This window comes from Sminthopsis crassicaudata, chromosome 6, assembly GCF_048593235.1.
Source record: "Sminthopsis crassicaudata isolate SCR6 chromosome 6, ASM4859323v1, whole genome shotgun sequence".
Lineage (NCBI taxonomy): Eukaryota > Metazoa > Chordata > Mammalia > Dasyuromorphia > Dasyuridae > Sminthopsis > Sminthopsis crassicaudata.
In genome coordinates this window covers 71,285,153-71,304,202 of record NC_133622.1, presented here as the reverse complement: position 1 = coordinate 71,304,202, position 19,050 = coordinate 71,285,153, and the positions used below count along the sequence as shown (strand labels likewise).

At 37.9% G+C, this 19,050-nt stretch overlaps 1 protein-coding gene across 2 annotated transcripts in view; it reads right to left on the bottom strand.

Annotated features, from left to right (window-relative positions):
* The window catches only part of USP38 (ubiquitin specific peptidase 38), a 29,960-nt gene extending 12,774 nt beyond the window's left edge, over window positions 1-17,186 (bottom strand). The window contains exons 1-8 of one of the 2 annotated variants that reach the window (XM_074274950.1): window positions 16,372-17,186; window positions 13,344-13,479; window positions 12,158-12,287; window positions 11,457-11,558; window positions 9,737-9,895; window positions 6,163-6,356; window positions 2,571-2,664; window positions 777-883 (exon numbers count right to left, since the gene is read on the bottom strand). In XM_074274950.1, coding sequence (XP_074131051.1) covers window positions 777-883; window positions 2,571-2,664; window positions 6,163-6,356; window positions 9,737-9,895; window positions 11,457-11,558; window positions 12,158-12,287; window positions 13,344-13,479; window positions 16,372-17,053 — 1,604 coding nt within the window. In that variant the 5' untranslated portion in view covers window positions 17,054-17,186. Of the gene's footprint in view, window positions 1-776; window positions 884-2,570; window positions 2,665-6,162; window positions 6,357-9,644; window positions 9,896-11,456; window positions 11,559-12,157; window positions 12,288-13,343; window positions 13,480-16,371 lie in introns of those variants that run through there. The other variant, XM_074274951.1, reaches the window with a different exon arrangement.
* Between the last annotated feature and the right edge of the window lie 1,864 nt (window positions 17,187-19,050).

The following is a 19,050-nucleotide window of genomic DNA, read 5'->3' as shown; positions in this document are numbered from 1 at the left end:
ATTTGCTAGAGATGATAACTATATAGTAGCCATTGCACTTTACATAAACACAGAAAAGAAAAGCCAGGTGAAGGAAACAAACTGAAATCAGGTCTGTCTCAATGTCTTGTGTGACAAGCAGCTGGCTGCATGAGCCCAGACTTAGAATTTTGAAAGCTCATAGGCTTTTCAAACTAAGAGAAAGGAAGGCAAAGGATGAACTGGACCTAGAATCTACCTACTTTATTAAAATGTTTAGAATTTCTCACTGGGATCAAGGCATAGCACTTTGTTAGTTAAACTTAGTTAGCATCTTTAATAAAGAAGGGAATTTTATACTAGAAAAAGAGAAGGTTTTAAAAAGTTTTAGAGGAAAAGTGGTAGTAAAACATACTCAAAATAATAAACTAAACTGCATTTAAAAAAATAAAGTTGGAAAGAACAGAATGAAAAAATTAATTTTCGGGGGGCAGCTAGGTGGTGCTGCCCACCAGCACCCAGCTGCCCACCATTGAGCACCAGCCTTGAATTCAGGAGGAGTTCAAATCTGGTCTCAGACACTTAACACTTCCTAGCTGTGTGACCCTGGGCAAGTCACTTAACCCCAGCCTCAGGAAAAAAAATAATAAATTAATAAATTAATTTTCCTCATTATAGAAAATAAATACCCTATTACAAATAGTGTAAGATATTTAAAATAACTTCAAATATAATTAGCAAAATAAAATCCCATCTGACATACTTAAAAAAAAATATAAAAACCTATCTTCAATTTGTAAAGTTTAAAAATACTTTACCTGTCTAGCAGAAATCTGAGGTATTCAGAGCAGTCTTGTTGTGATCTAGGAGTAAACCAGGGAGGTCTGGATGCCTCAAAAAAAATCCGTGGCGCATATGCTTCCCTCTATTGACAAAAGGTAGATGACAACAGAAGTAAACAATATATCCAAAATGAACAAAATAGCTTTTGGCCAAGTCAGCATCCTCTGAACTTATGAATTATTGTAAAATTTTGACTTCAAAGGCCATATACTATAAAACCCAAACAAAAATTTAAAGTTAGCAATAATGTTCCCTTTGCCTTCTATAGGCTAAATTATTAAGTGATTCTCTTATGATGTGATTTTGAGTTGTTTTACCATTCTGTTTATTATTCTCTGGATTCTTTTTACTTTTCATAAAGTATTCATATTCTCTTCCTAAATTAGAGACTGAACACAGTACTCTAGATAAGATCAGACTAAGGGTATACAAAGAGATACTAATTTTTTTGTCCTAGATATGTGGCCTAGAGGAAGCTAATATGGCAGCTGAATAGTATCTGGACTACTTTGGTTGCTATTCTACATTAACCACTCACTGGGATCCTCAGTTTTCAGAATCATTTCTGAAAATTACCCATTTTCTGAGCTGATTACCCTATAGGATCCTATCTACTTTTTTCTAGGAAGCATTTGAAAACTGATTTCTCCAAATGTACTTTATAGACTTTAACTAGTCCTTCTTTTCCTTCTTCAACACTAATATACAGTCAGTTCTTCCTAAGGCTCCAATTACTTCCATTGTAGAAATCAGTTTTCTTATTGATAAGATAAACTTTTTGGGAGATAAGTGCTAATTGAGAAAACAGGCAATCAGAGGTGAAGGGGCTGGCTGTGTACCTATTTTGTGTCTGAGGTCACATCTGAACTCAGGTTTTCTAATCTCAGGGCCTGTGCTCTAGCCACTGCGCCACCTAGAGGTGAAGTAGCATATTACATCCTCACTCGTGCGATGAAACATGTAGAAACAGATGAACTTGGGGAATTGATCATAAATTTATCACAAAACCGACAGAGAGATCATGTGGGCGTCACTGGAATATTCTCCAAACTCCAAAAGATACAAATTCTTGGCTCATCTTTATCACACTGTCATACTAAAAGCACTAAGTAAAACCAACAAGGAAGAACTGCTTTTTGGTACAAGGTTCTTATCCACAAGAACTATCAGGAAAAGCCAGTTAGCAAAGTTATGCCTATGACAAGGGTTAAAGAAACAAAACAAACCATTCCTATTACAGGGGGTGTAACAGTAATTGATATTGCCATCTGAATTTGTAGGAATCTAAGGGGCCAAAATATAGAATAGTGAGTGTATCAGTGACCTATCTTCATCAATTAGGGTCTATTTTTAAAACATGGGGTAAAAAAGTCCTCCCTAAAAGCAAATATCATTAAATAATCAAGTCTTTTATTTTGAAATCAAGGACCTTTTTTCACTGTTTTATTCCCTCGTTAATGCCTGCAATGTTGGCAAAAATTAAAACCAGTGAAAAAATTATATTTGTATCTTTTTGCTGAATAATAAAAAGAAAAAAAAATTTAAATGTTATCATTCACCATACTCAAAAGTAGCTGGCAAAGAATTCATTATTACTTGTATGAGAAAGCAAGATACCTACCCTTAAGTAGGTGTCTGGCAGGAAATATATAAAAGAGGTCATTTAAACTATGCTGATGAGTTATTTTCATGTTTACAATATAAACAATTCATCAGAACTGACACAATGTATATATTGTTTAAATTGATCCAGGCAAATTTGAACTTACTTGTGTATGAGCCAAAAAGGCAAAAAGATGCTGTAATTTTTTCATTAATGAATTGCACCCATTTAAATTCAAAGATAATACATGCCTCCTGAAACTGAAAGAGAATAAAACAGAATTATTAGTTTTATTTCACAAGAAGGGTTTCTTTAAATTTAATTAAACATGGATCTACAGAGGAAGTTACTGTATTGTATGACCTTTAAAGTTATAAAGCTATTACTAATTCACACACAATACACCACACAGTTATAAGGGGGGAAACCCCTAAGATTGCAAAAAGCCATTTATCTTTAGCCCCAAATAAGATTTATCTCAATCACCTAAAAGGTACGAATGTTAAAACTATATACATAATGATTTTAAATCTCAACAAAAAGATAAAATTATACATTATGTCTTCTGATTAAGTAAATTACATAATTATTTTAATTTTTAAAAAAAGATTAAAATGTTTTATATTCTTGGGGGCAGCTAGGTGGTGCAGTGGATAGAGCACCAGCCTTGAATTCAGGAGGACCCAAGTTCAAATCTGGTCTCAGACACTTAACACCTCCTAGCTGTGTGACCCTGGGCAAGTCACTTAACCCTAGCCTCAGGGGGGAAAAATGTTTTATATTCTTAAAGAGGTAAACTTGGAATTATATAGAAACTCAAAATTATGAAAACTTCATTGTATGATCCTGAAAATAAGTGTCATTCACTATGTATATATTTCAAATGTCTGGAAAACTATTAAAATGCTTTGAGACAATATAGTTTAAATAGACAATCATTAGCCAAAGAAGTTCCAAGTGTCATGATACTCAGAATATTCTTTCCCAACCACAATTTTGTAGAATGCAAAATGTACCAGAATTTTTGCAAGCCTCAAGGAGCAAGGGCACAGCCACACAATGTACTCAACCCATGTTTGAATTCTGGCTTTGCCATTTACTAAGATGTAGGAAATTGATATCATAGTTACAATTCTCATTTTTAAATGAGGCAATTAAAATTCAAAAGGTATTTGTAGCCTTTCCATGTAAGATTAGGAAGATCAAATGAAAGAAGAGGTGTGAAAGTACTTGTAAATCATAAAAACCAGTAAGAGCCATGAGCTTCTATGAAGTGATACCTGATGATAGATGCAACTGCCTAGTTTCTTCTACTAACATATTTTTGAAAAGTGAAATGAATATTTAAAGAGGGACTAAAAAGAAGCTACCTGCTTTGCCCAAACCATTAGAGGTTTTTCTGGAAAAATGATGCTTTTCAATCATTATTGACCATCAACATTAGCCTACATTTTTCTCCATTCAAGTTTTCCCCTCATTTCCAATTGTAGAAATAAAACAACTGTTTTAAAAGGACTAGAGATAGAGAATTGGTAATCTTAACACTATGGCCCCAATTTTAATGATGATTTCTTAAATAACATCCTATAAAACTAGATAGTAGTGCTATGAAATACTTCCATAACATCCTTCTTGTAACAATTAGTGTAACAAACTGTGCAAGTTAGGAAGAACAAATATAATTTAACCTGAATTTTGTAAAAGCCATTCCCCAGGAGCTCTTCTGTCTCTGGATCCTCAACATCCTCTTACATTCCCACCTTTTTCTAGGCTCTGATTAGGAGTTTTTCTGGCTGATATAAGGACACTTTTGATCACCTTTCCCTCCTACCTTCTTCAATAGATATTTCTCTCAATTACCCCCTAATATTTCATATCTCTTCCTATCTGCAGGTTCCTTCTTTATTGCCTTCAAACACACTCAATATTTGAGATCCTCCTTCCTTCTGAAGTAGTCATCCTACAATTTTTCTACCTTTCCAAAGCCCCAGAAAAGGCTGGACGTTCTTACTGCCTCTTCTTTCTCTCCTCATACTCTTCTCAACCCTTTGCAATGTCTCTGACCTCATCATGCAACTGAAACTCTTCTCCCCATGTACCAAGATTCTCTTAATTACCAGTTGTGATGGCCTTCCCTATTGTATTTCACACTGAAGAATACTGTATTCTCTCCTGTCTTTCCTCTTCCTCTCCAGTGCAATCCCATTTCCAATCTCAAATGTCTCTCTGGGTTTTCAGGATGTGATTTTTTACCCCCTTTGTTGGCTTCCTAGCCCCCAATGACTCCTCCTCTTGTCTCCTTTGTCAGCTCACAATTCTTATCACAATTTTCTAAGGCTTTACACTGAGCTCTCTTTCTCTTCTCTCTATGATCTCTCTGATCACAAACACCATGGGTTTAATTATAATTATTATGACTCTCAGATCTATGCATTTAGTCCCAGTCTCCCTTCTGCACTCAGGTTTCACATTAATAACTGCCTTTAAAAATTTTCAAACTGTTTTTCCATCTCATCCTCAGCATGTTGCTACCGATGCTATTTCCAAGACAAATTTGTGGATTTTGTCAGCTCTTCACGTCACATATTCAATAAGTTACCAAACATCTGAACCTTTATACTACACCTTGCATTTGACCCTTTTTCTCACAACACTTCGTCTTAGGCCAGATCTCCATCACGTCTCACAAGGAAAACTGAGTGAACTCTGGGTTTCCCTTCCCTTCTCACTCTAGTCTATCCTTCACGTAGCTACTAAGCTACTCTGTTTATGGCTATATCTGACTACGTCAACCCTTCAAATTTCAAGGATTCTCCTTCCTGCTTCTAGGATCACATACATACTACCTTAGCTTTTTAAAGTACTTTATACCTGAGCCCAATCTAACTTTCCAGTCACATTATACATCATACAGCTGCTGGCATATGCTACAGTCTAGACCAAATGGCTTTCTCTCTTCCTCAGATGATTCATCTCCCATCTGTTTTTTGGGACTGACCAATTCCCTTATCTAAAATGCATTCCCTCTACACCTCTATCCCACAGAAAACCTCTCTTTCTTCAAGACTGTGAAGTATCACCTTCTCCACAAAGCCTCCCCGATTTCTCCCAATTCCTAAATACTTTGTAATCACAATATGCCTCTCTCTACTTTTAACTTGTCATATTCTAATGGTATTTATATGTTGCTATTAATCTTTTGTTGCAATTCTTAATACATTCATTCAGAAACATTCACATCAGTGCCTCTCTAAGTCCAGACCTCTTTGGTGGGTCATCTAAGAACCTTTCCAACCCTTTCTCCAACTTTGGAGTAGTACTTGTTATTCCAACAACATGGAATGACAGATTTTGTTTATACCTGTAATAATCCAATTTCTGCCTGTTATGCCTGTCATACACTCCTTCCATGATCCCTTTCCTAATCCTATCAAAATCATCAACACTTTTCTTTCTCAAGATCCATATTACTCTGAAATTTTTTATAATGGGTTTTCCTGTTCATTTCATATTATACTCATGGAATGTAAATTCTTTGTGGGTAGAACTTCTTGAATCCCCATCACTTAAAATACTTTTAAAAACCCATATCAGCTGTGGGTAAGTACTGGTTCTTCACTAGATTCTAAGCTCCTTAAGGAGTCCAAAGCTTCCTTTGAATTTGTATATTTTCCCTAGCACATAACAGTACTTTTCACACCAGAAGAGCTCAACAAATATTTGCTCAACATGTAAGACATTCTTCAGTTTAAACTTACTCTGTGGCCATGAACAATGCTTGTATCACACTGTTCATATAGCAAGTATTTCCTAGGTTAATCAGACCAGTTTTCCCAGTTTCAGATTTTCCAGAAAGTCTAGACAAACAAGATGCCAAGGAATTAGACTGAGAAGTCCAGGCACTTTGATTGAGGATCAATTTGATCTTCTCTTCACTGGGTTTAGGAAAATCCTGTAGATAATTAGAAGAAAAAAGACAAAGGAAAAAAAAATTAATATATTATGTTTTGCTTTTGAAATAACCAGTACTGCAGCAGCAGCATGTTTCTAGATTACTGAGTTTGCTTTACTTGCCATGTCATTATTTTCCACTTTCACAACCCAGAATTATATCTTAATTGGCTTTGAAATCAGATAGAAAAACTGTCTGGCTAGTCAAAGACTCAAACTACATTTTAAGAGCCAAAATAAATCTTTCTCGAGTCAGATTATCAAATTTAATAAGGACCACAAAATAAAATACTAGCATGACCACTTCTGAACTGTCAAAATTGGCTATGAATATAAAATTTTGATGTCAAAAAATATGCTGTAAAGGATGAACTAAATCAAAATATGACCCAAATAAATTAAGCAAAAAAACCCCAACAAACAAACAAAAAAACCCTCCAAATTAATCTACCCTCCAAATTAATCTATAGCTATCTATAGCTCCTTTAATATGTGTATCACACACACACACAATTTTTTCAATATTCATGCCATAATTACATGTGTGCAAAATCGTTTGGGGCAATGGGTTTGGAACATTTAGACACATAGCTGTATGTATATTCAACAAGTCAAACTTTATATTTTACTTAAAACAACTCCATTTCATTTTTTTTTGTTCTGTAGAAATGTCAGTTATTTGAAGTTAATTCCCATCCAGATTCTAAAATGTAGTTGAAAAAAATTTCAAGTAAAGACCTGAAATGAATTGATGAATAAGAGAAGTATGGAGAGGAATCAAAGGGAAAATGAATGAGGGAAGCAGGTTGTAACAGCAAGACTTTCCAAAACTCAATCTGATTTCATGAAGGCCTTTCTCAGGTTAGCATTTACAGCTAATTTCCACAGAAACTATTTTACTCTGAAGCATACTGGACCACATGAGGCTTCTTCTAAGCAAGTTTTAAACTGGATATAAGAAAAGCAGTAAAATTTCTTGTAAATGATAATCTGCTACAAGTTAATAGCATAACATTATTAAGAGCAAAGTCCCAATTTTAGAATAGACACTGCTGTCAGAGGCCAAAGAAAAAGGTTTTCAAGAAGCCAATTATATATTTCTATACATTTCCATTTATGAATTTTTAATCCAAAAGATATAGATATTTAAACAAAGTAGTGATAAGGTTTTTCTTTTAATTTCCATAATTCTGAATGAAATTTTTTGTGTACTTAACATAGCCTACTCTTCTCCAGTTCTTAGTTCTTTGTATTGCTTCATGTAGCTTTTTCACAAAAAATTCATAAAAACTTGCATAGGTCCTATGTCTTATAAACAATAGGAAGTACAGTACCTTGTACTTAAAAAAAATCTGGAGCTATGATATCATTGGTTTAGAGAACTTTTGGTGAGAATTCCTTCTTGCCAGTGCAGATTTGTAATTGATTCTCTAAATTATTGTCTTAAAGAGTAAGAGGTTATGGTATTTGGTTCAGAGGTAGGATTTTAATCCATTTTTCCACTCTTATATTTGCTGAATCAATGATAAGACTTCTGCTGGGAACTGAAAAACAGAAACCTAAAAGAATCACCAAGAGGCTTTAAAGATCATATCAACTTAAAGCACAACATAGTTGGATTTGGACAAACCTATCCAGATCTACCACTACCCAGTTTAATTAACTTATTTTCTGATGGTTTTGTTTTTGTCAAAATAAATGCTGCCAAACCTGACTCATTCTACCTCACTAAAAAGGTTTTATTCTATCTTGAGAAACCATAGTTGAATGTGGGGGAGAAAAAAGGAAAAGAAAAAGAAATAGAAGCTGTTAGAATGTTTTCTAGCCTTTGGCTATTTCAACTTGACAGGTTAAAAACATTAAAAAAATAAGATTCCCAGGAATTTCTATCTACTTAAATAGGTAAAAGGCAACTGGGTAATTTATAAACAAATACAATACATAAAGAATTACTCTGTTGAATAAATTCTACACACTGAAAATAAGATGGACTATAAATATGCTTATGTACCAACTAATTTACTACACACAAGATAAAATTTTATTGGTCAATCAGAACTGAACATTGCTAATGAATTTTACTATTTGACAACGAATCAAAAAAAATTTAAGGATGGCATAAAGGCCAAGGAACCAACAAATAGAAAATCAGGTGTGGTCTCAAGATGACAAAGTCTACCCCAAGTTAAAGGTTTACTGAGGAATAATTAATATTACTCAAGCTCCTATGTGATTCTACATAATTATGTAATATAGATGCCCAGGCTAGGAGAATTCAAGTGATTTTCTTGACAGTATTTTCCATTTTTAAAATGCTTTATTTTTTAAAAAGCACTTTAAAATTATCTCATTTGAGGCTAAGAATCACCCTGAAAAGGAGGCAATTCAACTGTCCACTTTCATTTTTAACAAATAAGCCTCAGAAAGTTTAATATCTCAGTTTAAAGTTTAACACTTCAAATGAAGTATTCTTTACATGATATCACACTACCTTCTGTCTTTAGGAAATCAGTGTATTGATTGTAATGTCATGTGCTATAAACTCATTGAGTCACATATTTTTAAATCTATTAAACTGGAGGATAATATAGAGTACAAGACAACATACTAACCTATTATGATAATGTATATGTAAGAAATTGCGAACTACCACTTTTTAAAATTGTCTCTGCCTCATCTATATGATGGCATGCCCTACTTTTTGGATCATTATGTTTTCTTTTGGAATTTAAATCTGAAATATCTAGCAAGAAATAAACATGGTTCTAGCAAAAGAATTAACAAGAGTTTCAGTATAGGAAAGAGAGTAAAGATTTCAACTGGAAAATGCATTAGCCAACCTGTGAATAAAGTTCAGGACTTAAGCAGGATGGAATACAAAAGATTAAAAATGATTGAATCCATATTCCTATAAACTAAGCTATGAAGCTATGATGAAAAAAGATTTAGTAATCAAGTTACATTTTAAAAAAAATAAAGTTCATCTGAAGGAGTAAATTTTTTTTTTGGTCTTTGAAATATTTAGTCATAAAAGGTAACTAACTGAATTACCTTCTAGGACAGAACCATTGTCTATACTAATTTTTAATAGTTCTATAACCAGTTCAGATAATTTATAAGGAACAAATATATAAAATAATTCCTAACATGGTGGGTATAAAAGAGAGCTAACTCACCACTCTCATTTCATTAACAATGCAGATTACTGCTCTTAACTTATTTATAATTAACATATCCATAGTTATGAAGTCCATTAAAAAACATATTAATGATCATGTAGAATGCTAACCTTTACTATTTCCTTTCAAGACATACTTCATAGTTGTCACCATGTCAGTTGTTTACATGTCAATGTTAGTGCACATTCATGTCACACTGTACCTTGATGGCTTCCAAAATAGGTTCATAAAGATCTGGAAATCCTGAATAATGATACATCATACAGTGTATCAGCTCTGTTAATTGAACTAGGAAGGCTGTACTGGAAGGCAGGCCATCAGTTTTAAAAGAGTGAACCAAGTTAACCACATGTGGAACAATCTAAAAAAAAAAAAAAGAAAAAAAATCATTTGAAATGTACTTATATGATACATCTGATAATAGCCTAGCTAATAAACTGTATTTTAATGCTCTTAAGACATTTTTCTGAATATTTTATATCACAAAATTTTAAAAGTCTGGTATTCTCTAAATTTGGATGATATTTAAATCTTAAGAGTTACTCAGAATTTCATGTTATTCTCTTAAGAAATAAATAAATATTAAAAATTTAAGTTCTAAAATAGCAAGGTCAAGATTACAATTCTGAAAATATTTTAAGAGGAATATTAATCAGCTATCTCAATGAGAATTACATTATCTAAAAACCAAAAAACAAACAAAAGAAACAAATTTAGTTTGTAGCTCCATCTAGTGTGGATTTAAGTTTTCCATTTGTGGGAATTTATTATGTAGTTAACCACAGCACTATTCAAAATGTTGGAGAAAAAAAAAGGCTATGCACATAAGACACATACAAGTTGCCAAAACTGACTTATCTTCAGGTTATCTCCACCCACAAGTTCAAGCCCTCACTCTAACTTTTTATAACTGTTAATAAAAGCCATTGTAATAGCTCTTAGACTAATCTCATAGGAAGACCATGTCACTCCAGGAGGTCAGGGGCTTCTTTAGTACCTCCAGTAGCAAATAACCATCTCTTTACAACTTGGTCCCTACCAACTCTTCCTCTTCATTTACTCCATGGTCCAGACAATGTAGATTTCTTACTACTTACTACCTTCAAGGCAATCCATTTTCCCATCTCTGCTCCCTGATGCCCTAAATGCACCACAATCTCACTTTTTCCTAACCTCACTTTAAGTGTCACCTTCTACAAAGCATGGATGACTGAATAAATAGAAGAATCAAATAAAAGCAACATTTAAGAAATTAATAGGTGGAGCAAAGGACACAACTGGGAAGGGGGAAAAGGAGAGGAAAAGAGATGTAAAGCTCTTTTCAAATTATTCTGGAATTTTTAGGAGCCTTGTCTTTAAATCAATATTGTGAACCCCATTTTGCTTCTTTATTTTAAGCTCCTTCTTATAAAAAGTTTTGTGTTTGAACTTTACCTATTCACTAAAATAACAGACAGGTCAGCCAAAAAATTATTATCATCCATTTTGAAGATATTCCTTAATTTTAACAGATTTTCAGAGTTCTAACTTTTACAAAACACTTTATACTAACACTGGTCTGATATAGGTGGTTCAAGTATCACAATCTTTGTTTAAAATCCCAGACTTGCAATTCCATAAGTGCTGGAAATTTCTGGGTAGAAACTCCCTCTGCCACAGAATGATAATTTATCTCTACCTTTTAAGTCCTAGAGAGTTGTCTTAGGGGACACCAAGAGAAGGTCATGACTCTTCTATATTAGAGGTAGAACTACAACTTAAACTACCTAGACTATTTGTGCTTAATATCTTATTTCCTATGCACTATCTTAAATATCCTGCTGCTAATATGGTGCAAAGATCTCATTTTGGAAATATAAAATGACATACTATTAACATTTTTAAAAGAAATTTAGCATAAATTAAATGGACAAGTAGCTTACCAAATGGAAAGCTTCTGGAGAATGCTGAAAACTAAGTAACATGTGAGAAAGAACTGCAAGAGCACCAGGTCTCACAAGAGGAAACCAAAGTCGATTAAAAACCTTAAAAAAAAAAAAAAATTATAAATTTTACTTTTCAAAAAACCACGAACATATGTTAGTTAAAAACTGCCTAGCCTAAGACATTTTAAATTATCAAAATTTCTCCTCAAAGTTCCGAAATAACCTTTTTGATTTTTGTACTTGGCAATTTAGAAAAATGAAATATAGCCTAATCTAGAAAAATGCTTCCATAACTTGGCAATGGTCCAAGTGCCCAAATAGCACTGCCTGATATCTAAAAATAAGTTAAGGCAACTTTGTAAGATACATACTACATAATTTTATTAAGAGAATTTTTTTTTACTATATATATACATAAGTAAAACATTTTTCAAAATCTTCAAGAGCTATAGGAAGGTTATTACTACATAGAACATACAAAAAGAGACTCCATATTTTAAAAGGGCTTTTAAAGTAATCTTATTTTAATTATACAAATAACTTTTTAAAAAGTACATCTCTAAAACTAAAACTGGTTCACATACCTTTGATAATTATGAACTCCCTCTCCCACTTTGCAAAAGACCAAAAGCATTTATTTGTTCATTATACCTCCAAATTTTTTATCCCACTTATTCAAAGGTTTTTATCCCACTTACCAATTCAATCTTGAGCAAAGTAACATCTATCAAAATAGTAAACTTTTGGACTGCTGCCAGTCCTTTTAGCAGTGCAATCACCCACGTCTCCACATGCTGTGCCAAAGGCCAAGACAGCCAATCAATCATTCTGAAAGACAAAAGAAAATGAGAAAAAAACTTATTAAGCAGATCTTCAAAATATTTTGCTCAGGAGCAGCAAGGGTTTCAACACAGAGCACTAATAACAAAAAGGTAGGTTCTTAAATGAGTAACAGCTAATCCCCTCTTCACCCAGATGCAGAATCTGAATTATGGACTTCTTTGACTTTTCCACCAAGCCTCCAGGAAACATCATTTTATAAGATCCAATCAGCCTCATCACCCCCAAGGTATGCCCTTCCAATTAAAGGACAGAGTCAAACTCTTACATTTAAGGAGAAGGATTAGCACTGAATGGAAGAATCAAGCAAACTAAAAATGAATTGTGAAAACAGAAGGTTATAGAAAGCACAGGAAGAAAAATTTAAGGGAAAGGGATAGTTACAATTAGTGTTAAGTTAAAATTTCCAAAAATCACAAGAAAAATGAGGGCAAGGGAAAAGTCATCAAAAATATAATTTTGGTAGAGTATTCATTCAGTCAACAAGTCAGGCATTATAGATAAAAGGTATTGGGCATTCAAAGGCAAGAACAAAATAATCCCTGACCCCAAGAAGCTTAAGTTCTATTGATGGGGAGAGGACGGGAGGAAAATATAGTTGATGAAAGCTAAAAAAGGGCAAAATCAGATAAGTCTTATAAACAAAGACCAAAATGTTTGGAGATAGTAAAGAAGAAACAAGTGGAGTAATTTAGACTCTGGAGAGGGAATGATTAGATACAGGAGTTAAGTTTGGGAGAGAAGGGAGGGTCTGTGGAGTGGAGGAAAAGAAGATTAGTTAGATAAGAATCCTCAGTATATAGCATTTTTCATTATCATGACCATAATCAACACAGTACTGTTATCACAATTTTAAAGTACAAAAAAACAAAAGCAAACATTCTTATGCCGTTAAAAAAAATTTAAAGTGGATTTGGTAGTGAAATCTACTCTATCAATTATGAGACCATTCACTGGAGTGATTTCTGTAATTTTTGTATTTTAATCAAAAATGTCTCTTGCTTTCAAATCTACAATTATTGTCAAGAAATCGATATGAAATACCTGCACAAAGCTTGTGTCATACTTGCATCTTTTACATTTGGATCCGTGGTAAGGCTCCTGATGAGAACTGTAATCATCTGTAATGGAATATGCTGCACAAGACTTGCCAAGGCAACAGAGGGTTCAAATGAAGCATCTATTTAAAAAACAAACACAAAATAAAAGTCTGAATAAAGCATTGAGGAATATGGCACATTAATAGAAACACATCATTAAGAGAATATAAATCACAACACAAAATGTTGTTATGCTATATCCACAAAATATCCTTTTAACAGTAAAAGGAAAAAAGTGATGACTTATAAGTTCTTATGTGTATGAACTATGAAAGTCTTATTTAAAATAACAAGCTTACCTTTTTGTTTATCATTATATTTTATATAGTTATTTTTTATTTTGTTATATAGTTATTTTTTGATACTATAGTATCTACTTAATCATCATAAACTGGCAATACAATGGATACAGGGCTTATGTCAAGAAAATGATCCTCACTTGTGAGGCAACTCTAGGCAACTCAAACTTAGGCTTGGCATAGTTTTTTCAATGGTAAAATATGGTTAGCATATTTTCCCCCTGGTTGTTGTGAAGATCAAACAAGATTGTTTAAAAAAAAAAAAAGAAAAGAAACTAACATCTCTTCTTAGTCCAGTGCCTGACACATAGTAGGAATTTATAAGGCTTATTTCCCAGGGGTTTGTATATGTGGTTTACAACAGAAAAACGATATGCAGCTATATCACCTGACATTTTAATTTCAAAGTAACCTACAAGTATTAAACAAACCCAGTAAATACTGCCAAGAAGTTTGACTCGGACTCTGCCACTCAGTACTCAAATGAAAGGGGGGAAAGGAGGAGTCATTCTCTAAGTATTAGTTTTCTTATTATAAAGATGAAAGAAATACGACTTGAGATAGTTTCCACAGGATACTTGTGAGGATCATATGAAAACTTCATAAACTTCATTTGCCAGGTAGCAAATTGATATTAGTTACATTAAATGGTGAAAAATTCCTTTCATCACATACATTTAAGGGAAGACAAAAGAAGCAACCATTAAGTTAATGTAGTAAGCTGCTCAATGTATAACAGAATACTAATAGTTATTAACAATATGCACAGATTAAAATAATTTAAAAAGACTGAAAAAAACTTGATAATCTTAATTTTCATGCTATCTATGAAAGAGAGAGCCCTGGACTGGAAGTCCAGGAAGATCTGAGTTCAAATTTGCCCTCAGACATGTAGTAACCTGGACAAATCAACTTAACTCCATTTGCAATTTTCACCTCTGTAAAATGAGTTGAAGGAAATGGCAAAACCATTCCCCTATCTTTGCCAAGAAAACCCCAAACGAGATAATGGAGAGTCTGGCCTGACTAAAAATGACTGAATATAATATGCAGCAGATTACAGTTCTCATCAAGTACTTTGGTTTGAGGGAAGTCAGGCCTAAAAAGCAGTTCCCATTTTCGAAAGCTGATTAAGGTTAACCCAGAGTCAATTCTTCTCACCAACTTTATTCTACAAACCACCCAAGAAATTTATAAATGAGTTTATTGATTTGCTCAAACCACTATTTTTAAGATACAAAGATGAATAAAATAGTCTTTTGCTTTTCAAGGTACTAACAACCTAACAGGAAGATAAGAGTATAGGAATAGTCACTTTACTGGAAGAAGTTTGGTAAATTTACCGAAAGCAAAAATATTTAGGGCTACAAAGAGGCAATGAATGACAAGTCAGCAAAGGAAGATTAAGAATGGCAAGGTGGGAAGGAATGCCGAAATTTCACAAAATTTTACTAATGCCTTTTGTTTTAATGTCAGTCATATCTGGAAACACTCATTTTAGTCCTTCAAAATCGATTCCCTTCCTTAACACAAAGAAAAAACACTGAAGAAAGGGTAAGGTTTCATTGGAAGGCACTCCAGAGGAGTGAAGAGCACAAGTCCAATGAAGTCATTGTTAGAAAATTTCGGGATAATCTGGGAATGAGTTTAGTTGAGGGCTCGGGGACCCAAAGCAAAAAAGGTAGAATGAGGTCACCGAAAGCATAGCCTTTAACACCAGGTTACAAATTATATAATTACAACTGAGTGACATCAAATGGGAGGCCTAGACTGGGTGTGGAGGACAAAGTGTTGGCAGGAGGCATCTAACCCTAAAGGACACCTCCAGATCAGGAAATACCAGATGAAGAGTGGTAGGTGTGATTTCCTGATGACACAAGTCTAGGTTTCCAATAAAACCTCCGTTCCCTTGCAATTTACCTGTGAGTAGTGTTCTTAAATATTCACCTCACAGAAATTTCTATTTCTAAATAGCCACCATTACACAATACTAATCTTCTCCACTCCTGTATATCAAAGACAAATTGCAACAGACAGGAACAAAATATTAGTAAAGGTTGTGTTAAGGACATACATTCCTTTTGTTAAGTCTAGAACACTCAAATAGAAGACATACCGCACTAAGGCCACAGAGTTAACTCTAATGTTTACCCTGTGATTACGAGTCATTAATGATCTGGTAAAAGCTTCATCTTCACAGCAAAGGCAAAGTAGTAAAGAAGCTCCATCTCTTGTTCCTGCTTTGAAGGAGGGGAGAGTGCAGGCGGACCATCATGGGACTTGGGCTGAGAACCCAAGCACTACTTGCAGTGTAACATGTTATCTATTCAACTCTGGTTTTTTGGGGACTGTGCGCAGACTAAGGCATCTTACCGCTGTAAATCACTTTTTTAACTTGGGAGCTTAAATTCTTCATCTACTAACCCCCTTCAGCTTCCGATGTCCCTACTTTTGTTCCCACCTCCACCCCCACTCTGCCTTGAGATTTAAAATTTGTTCCCAGAAGGTTATCAAGAATTCACTAAATGCTTACTATGTGCTAAGTACTGGTCGTACAAAAGAAAAGCCCCGGAGAATGAACAGTACAAATATCCACAGGATAAATAGTGTTCCAGAGAGAGAAGGCCAAGCCCTCCCCGGCCCCCGCCCCCGCTCCTAGCCCCCGAGGCTCACCGGTGGAGGAGATGCTGGCAAAGACTTCCTGCAGCGAGGGCAGCAGCGTGGAGGGCTCGGCTTTCCAGATGTTCTGCAGCAGGTGGCTCACTTTGGTGACCCGGGCCACGTACTCGCGCAGCTCCTTCTCCTGGCCCGAGGCGCACTGGAAGTGGCCGATGGTGCGCACCAGCTGCTGGCAAAAGGCCACCGCCAGCTTGCCCTTGGGCACGCACTGCACGAAGTCTCCCAGCAGGTCGCAGAGGCGCGCGCACAGAGCCGGCTCGGGCCGCTCGCACACCATGCGCAGCGCCTCCACCTGCAGCACGCTGAACAGATCGAGGACGGACGGGCAGCTCATGATGAGACGCAGCCCGTTGTGGATGTAATCGAGGATGGCCACGTCCTTCCTGTCCAGCGAGTGGTAGCCGCGCTGCAGGAGGCCCAGCACGAACGTCTTGTTGAAGAAGCTCTCGAACTCGGGGCGGTGGTAGCGGGCGTACGCCTCCAGCACCTGGTGCCCCACCTGCCTCTGGAAGGGGTCCTGGCCCTCCAGGATGAGCCGCGTCGTCAGGCCGAACATGGCCTCGCACTGCGCCCCGTCCAGCCACTTCTCGGCAGACTCCACCACCTTGCGCACTATCACCCGCTTGAGCGGCAGCGGGTGCGACGAGCTTACCAGGCCCTCCAGGATCTTGTCCATGGCGGCGGGGGGGGCGCGGCGGGGGCGGCAGCAGCAGGGACAACGACGACAGCAGCGGCGCACAGGCCAGGGGGGGCAGCAGCTGGACCGGCCACCGCCGCCGCCGCCTCAGCAGCCACATCTAGGGGGCGGGCGGGCCCATGCGAGGGGAGCGCGTGCTGGGGGCCGTCCAGGCCGGGACGGGCCGCTCCTCCGGCTCTGCCGCCGCGGGGCCGCCCGAGGGCCGAGGTCCGGCGCACAAGCTCGCCGCGGTCCCGGGCCGGCGGCCGCTCTCACCATGGGCGCCGGCTGCGGAGCAGCGGCGGGGAGTTCCGGGGCCCAGGGAGGAGCAAGGGGCTTTAGTCTCTTCCCCCTCCTCACTCCCTCCCACCTTCCCACCGCCCCCGGCGAGTTCCGGGAGGACGGGAAAAGAAAAGCGGACCGGGAACTAGAGAGCAAAGAGTCCGAACCTCGATGACCCCGGATGCAGAAGTAGTTTCAAACAGGAAGTGAGGGAAATCTGGGTCAGTTGGAAGTGGAAGAGGAGGGCCCCGCCCCTTCCTTGGACCTCCCCCCTTCCCCTCCCGCCCCCCCCCTTCCCCACCCCACCCCTCCCCTCCCCTCCCCTCCCCCTCCTCTGACAATGCGCAGGCGCGCCCACCTCCCCCACTTAATTTCCCCTTCTTGTCCCCTCCCCTCTAGCTCAGTCACGTGGCGACGTAGTTGACGCCCGCGGCTCCGTCGTCACTGGGGAGGTTCTGTCCAGTCACAGGCGACCGTGGTGAGGAAGAAAAGGCCAGACCGGGAAGCGGTCTGCGTGAACGGTCGCGAGGGGACGCACCTCAGCGCCTCCACTTCCGGTTGCCTTGAGGCCGTCTGTTCTCTCGCATCCTCCCCTCCCCCGCCACCATTCCTTCGTTCTGCGCGTGGGCAACCGTTGCTACACACACTTCCAGACCTCTCCCTCCCCTCTCGGCTTCCCCGCCGCCAGAGGGGCGAGTTAACCGCCCGCTTCGATCCCTCCCTCTTTTTCTTCTTTGGGACTCCCGCATCTCCCGGCCCGGGCTTTTCTTCCTTCACGTCAACCCCAGATCGTCCACGATTAACCCCAGTCTTTATTTTGTCTTCCGTAAAGTGGGGATCGTAGAACCTCTGATAAAACTTGGCCCGAAGAGCTTGGTCAGCCCCATAAAAGGCCGCCGAAACGTCCGCTTTCCCGGTCAGGTCCTCACACCTTTCTGCTGCAGCTTCGTTCTGGGCCCGGATGTGGGTGGGTCACCAACTCCCCGCCATACCCCCAGCTCCGAAACGCTTTGCAAACCCCCCCCCCCCCGTGTGCTTCACGTCAAACTTTGCCGGGTCTCGGGATCGGCGCTTTACCAAGCTGGGGGGAAGGAGAGAGTTGGGGTAGAAGCCCCTTCCCCTTTCTGTCCAGTGCTTGGATGTGTGGCTGCTCACGAAGGCCCCCACCCACTTCCCTAAACGATAGATTACGACATTGTTCCTCTAGATGAATGCCGGGGTGCGGGGAATCCCTGTGCCAGTGCGGCGAAGTGTTTGGAGCGCTTGTCAGGGTGATAGTCATAAATGCAAAAAAATAAAGTACAAAATTACGCAGAATAGAGCTTTCAAGAAATATTTTTAAAATTCCCCAGCAACGCGTTAAGAGCCCCTAATCTAGGGAAAAGTGATACAGAAAATCACCATTTTCTAACACACATACGCCCCCTCCCCCATCTGTAATTAAATAATGGAAGCTGTTTTTGTTACCCGATGCAATCGGACCGTCCCCAGACCCGGCCACCGAAATGATGGGATATGGGTGTTAGCCCAAAGTTATGCTGAGATTACCGTCTGTGTCTCGAGGTGTCCCCAAAGAATTTGTAGGCATAGACCCCTAAATTCAGGGGCAAAGATTTTATATTGACCAGCCCTGGAAAGGATTGAGCTATTGTGACCCCAAGAAAGAGAAAGGATCTACAGAATGAGCAGATCTTTCATAGGGGAAATATGAGGGA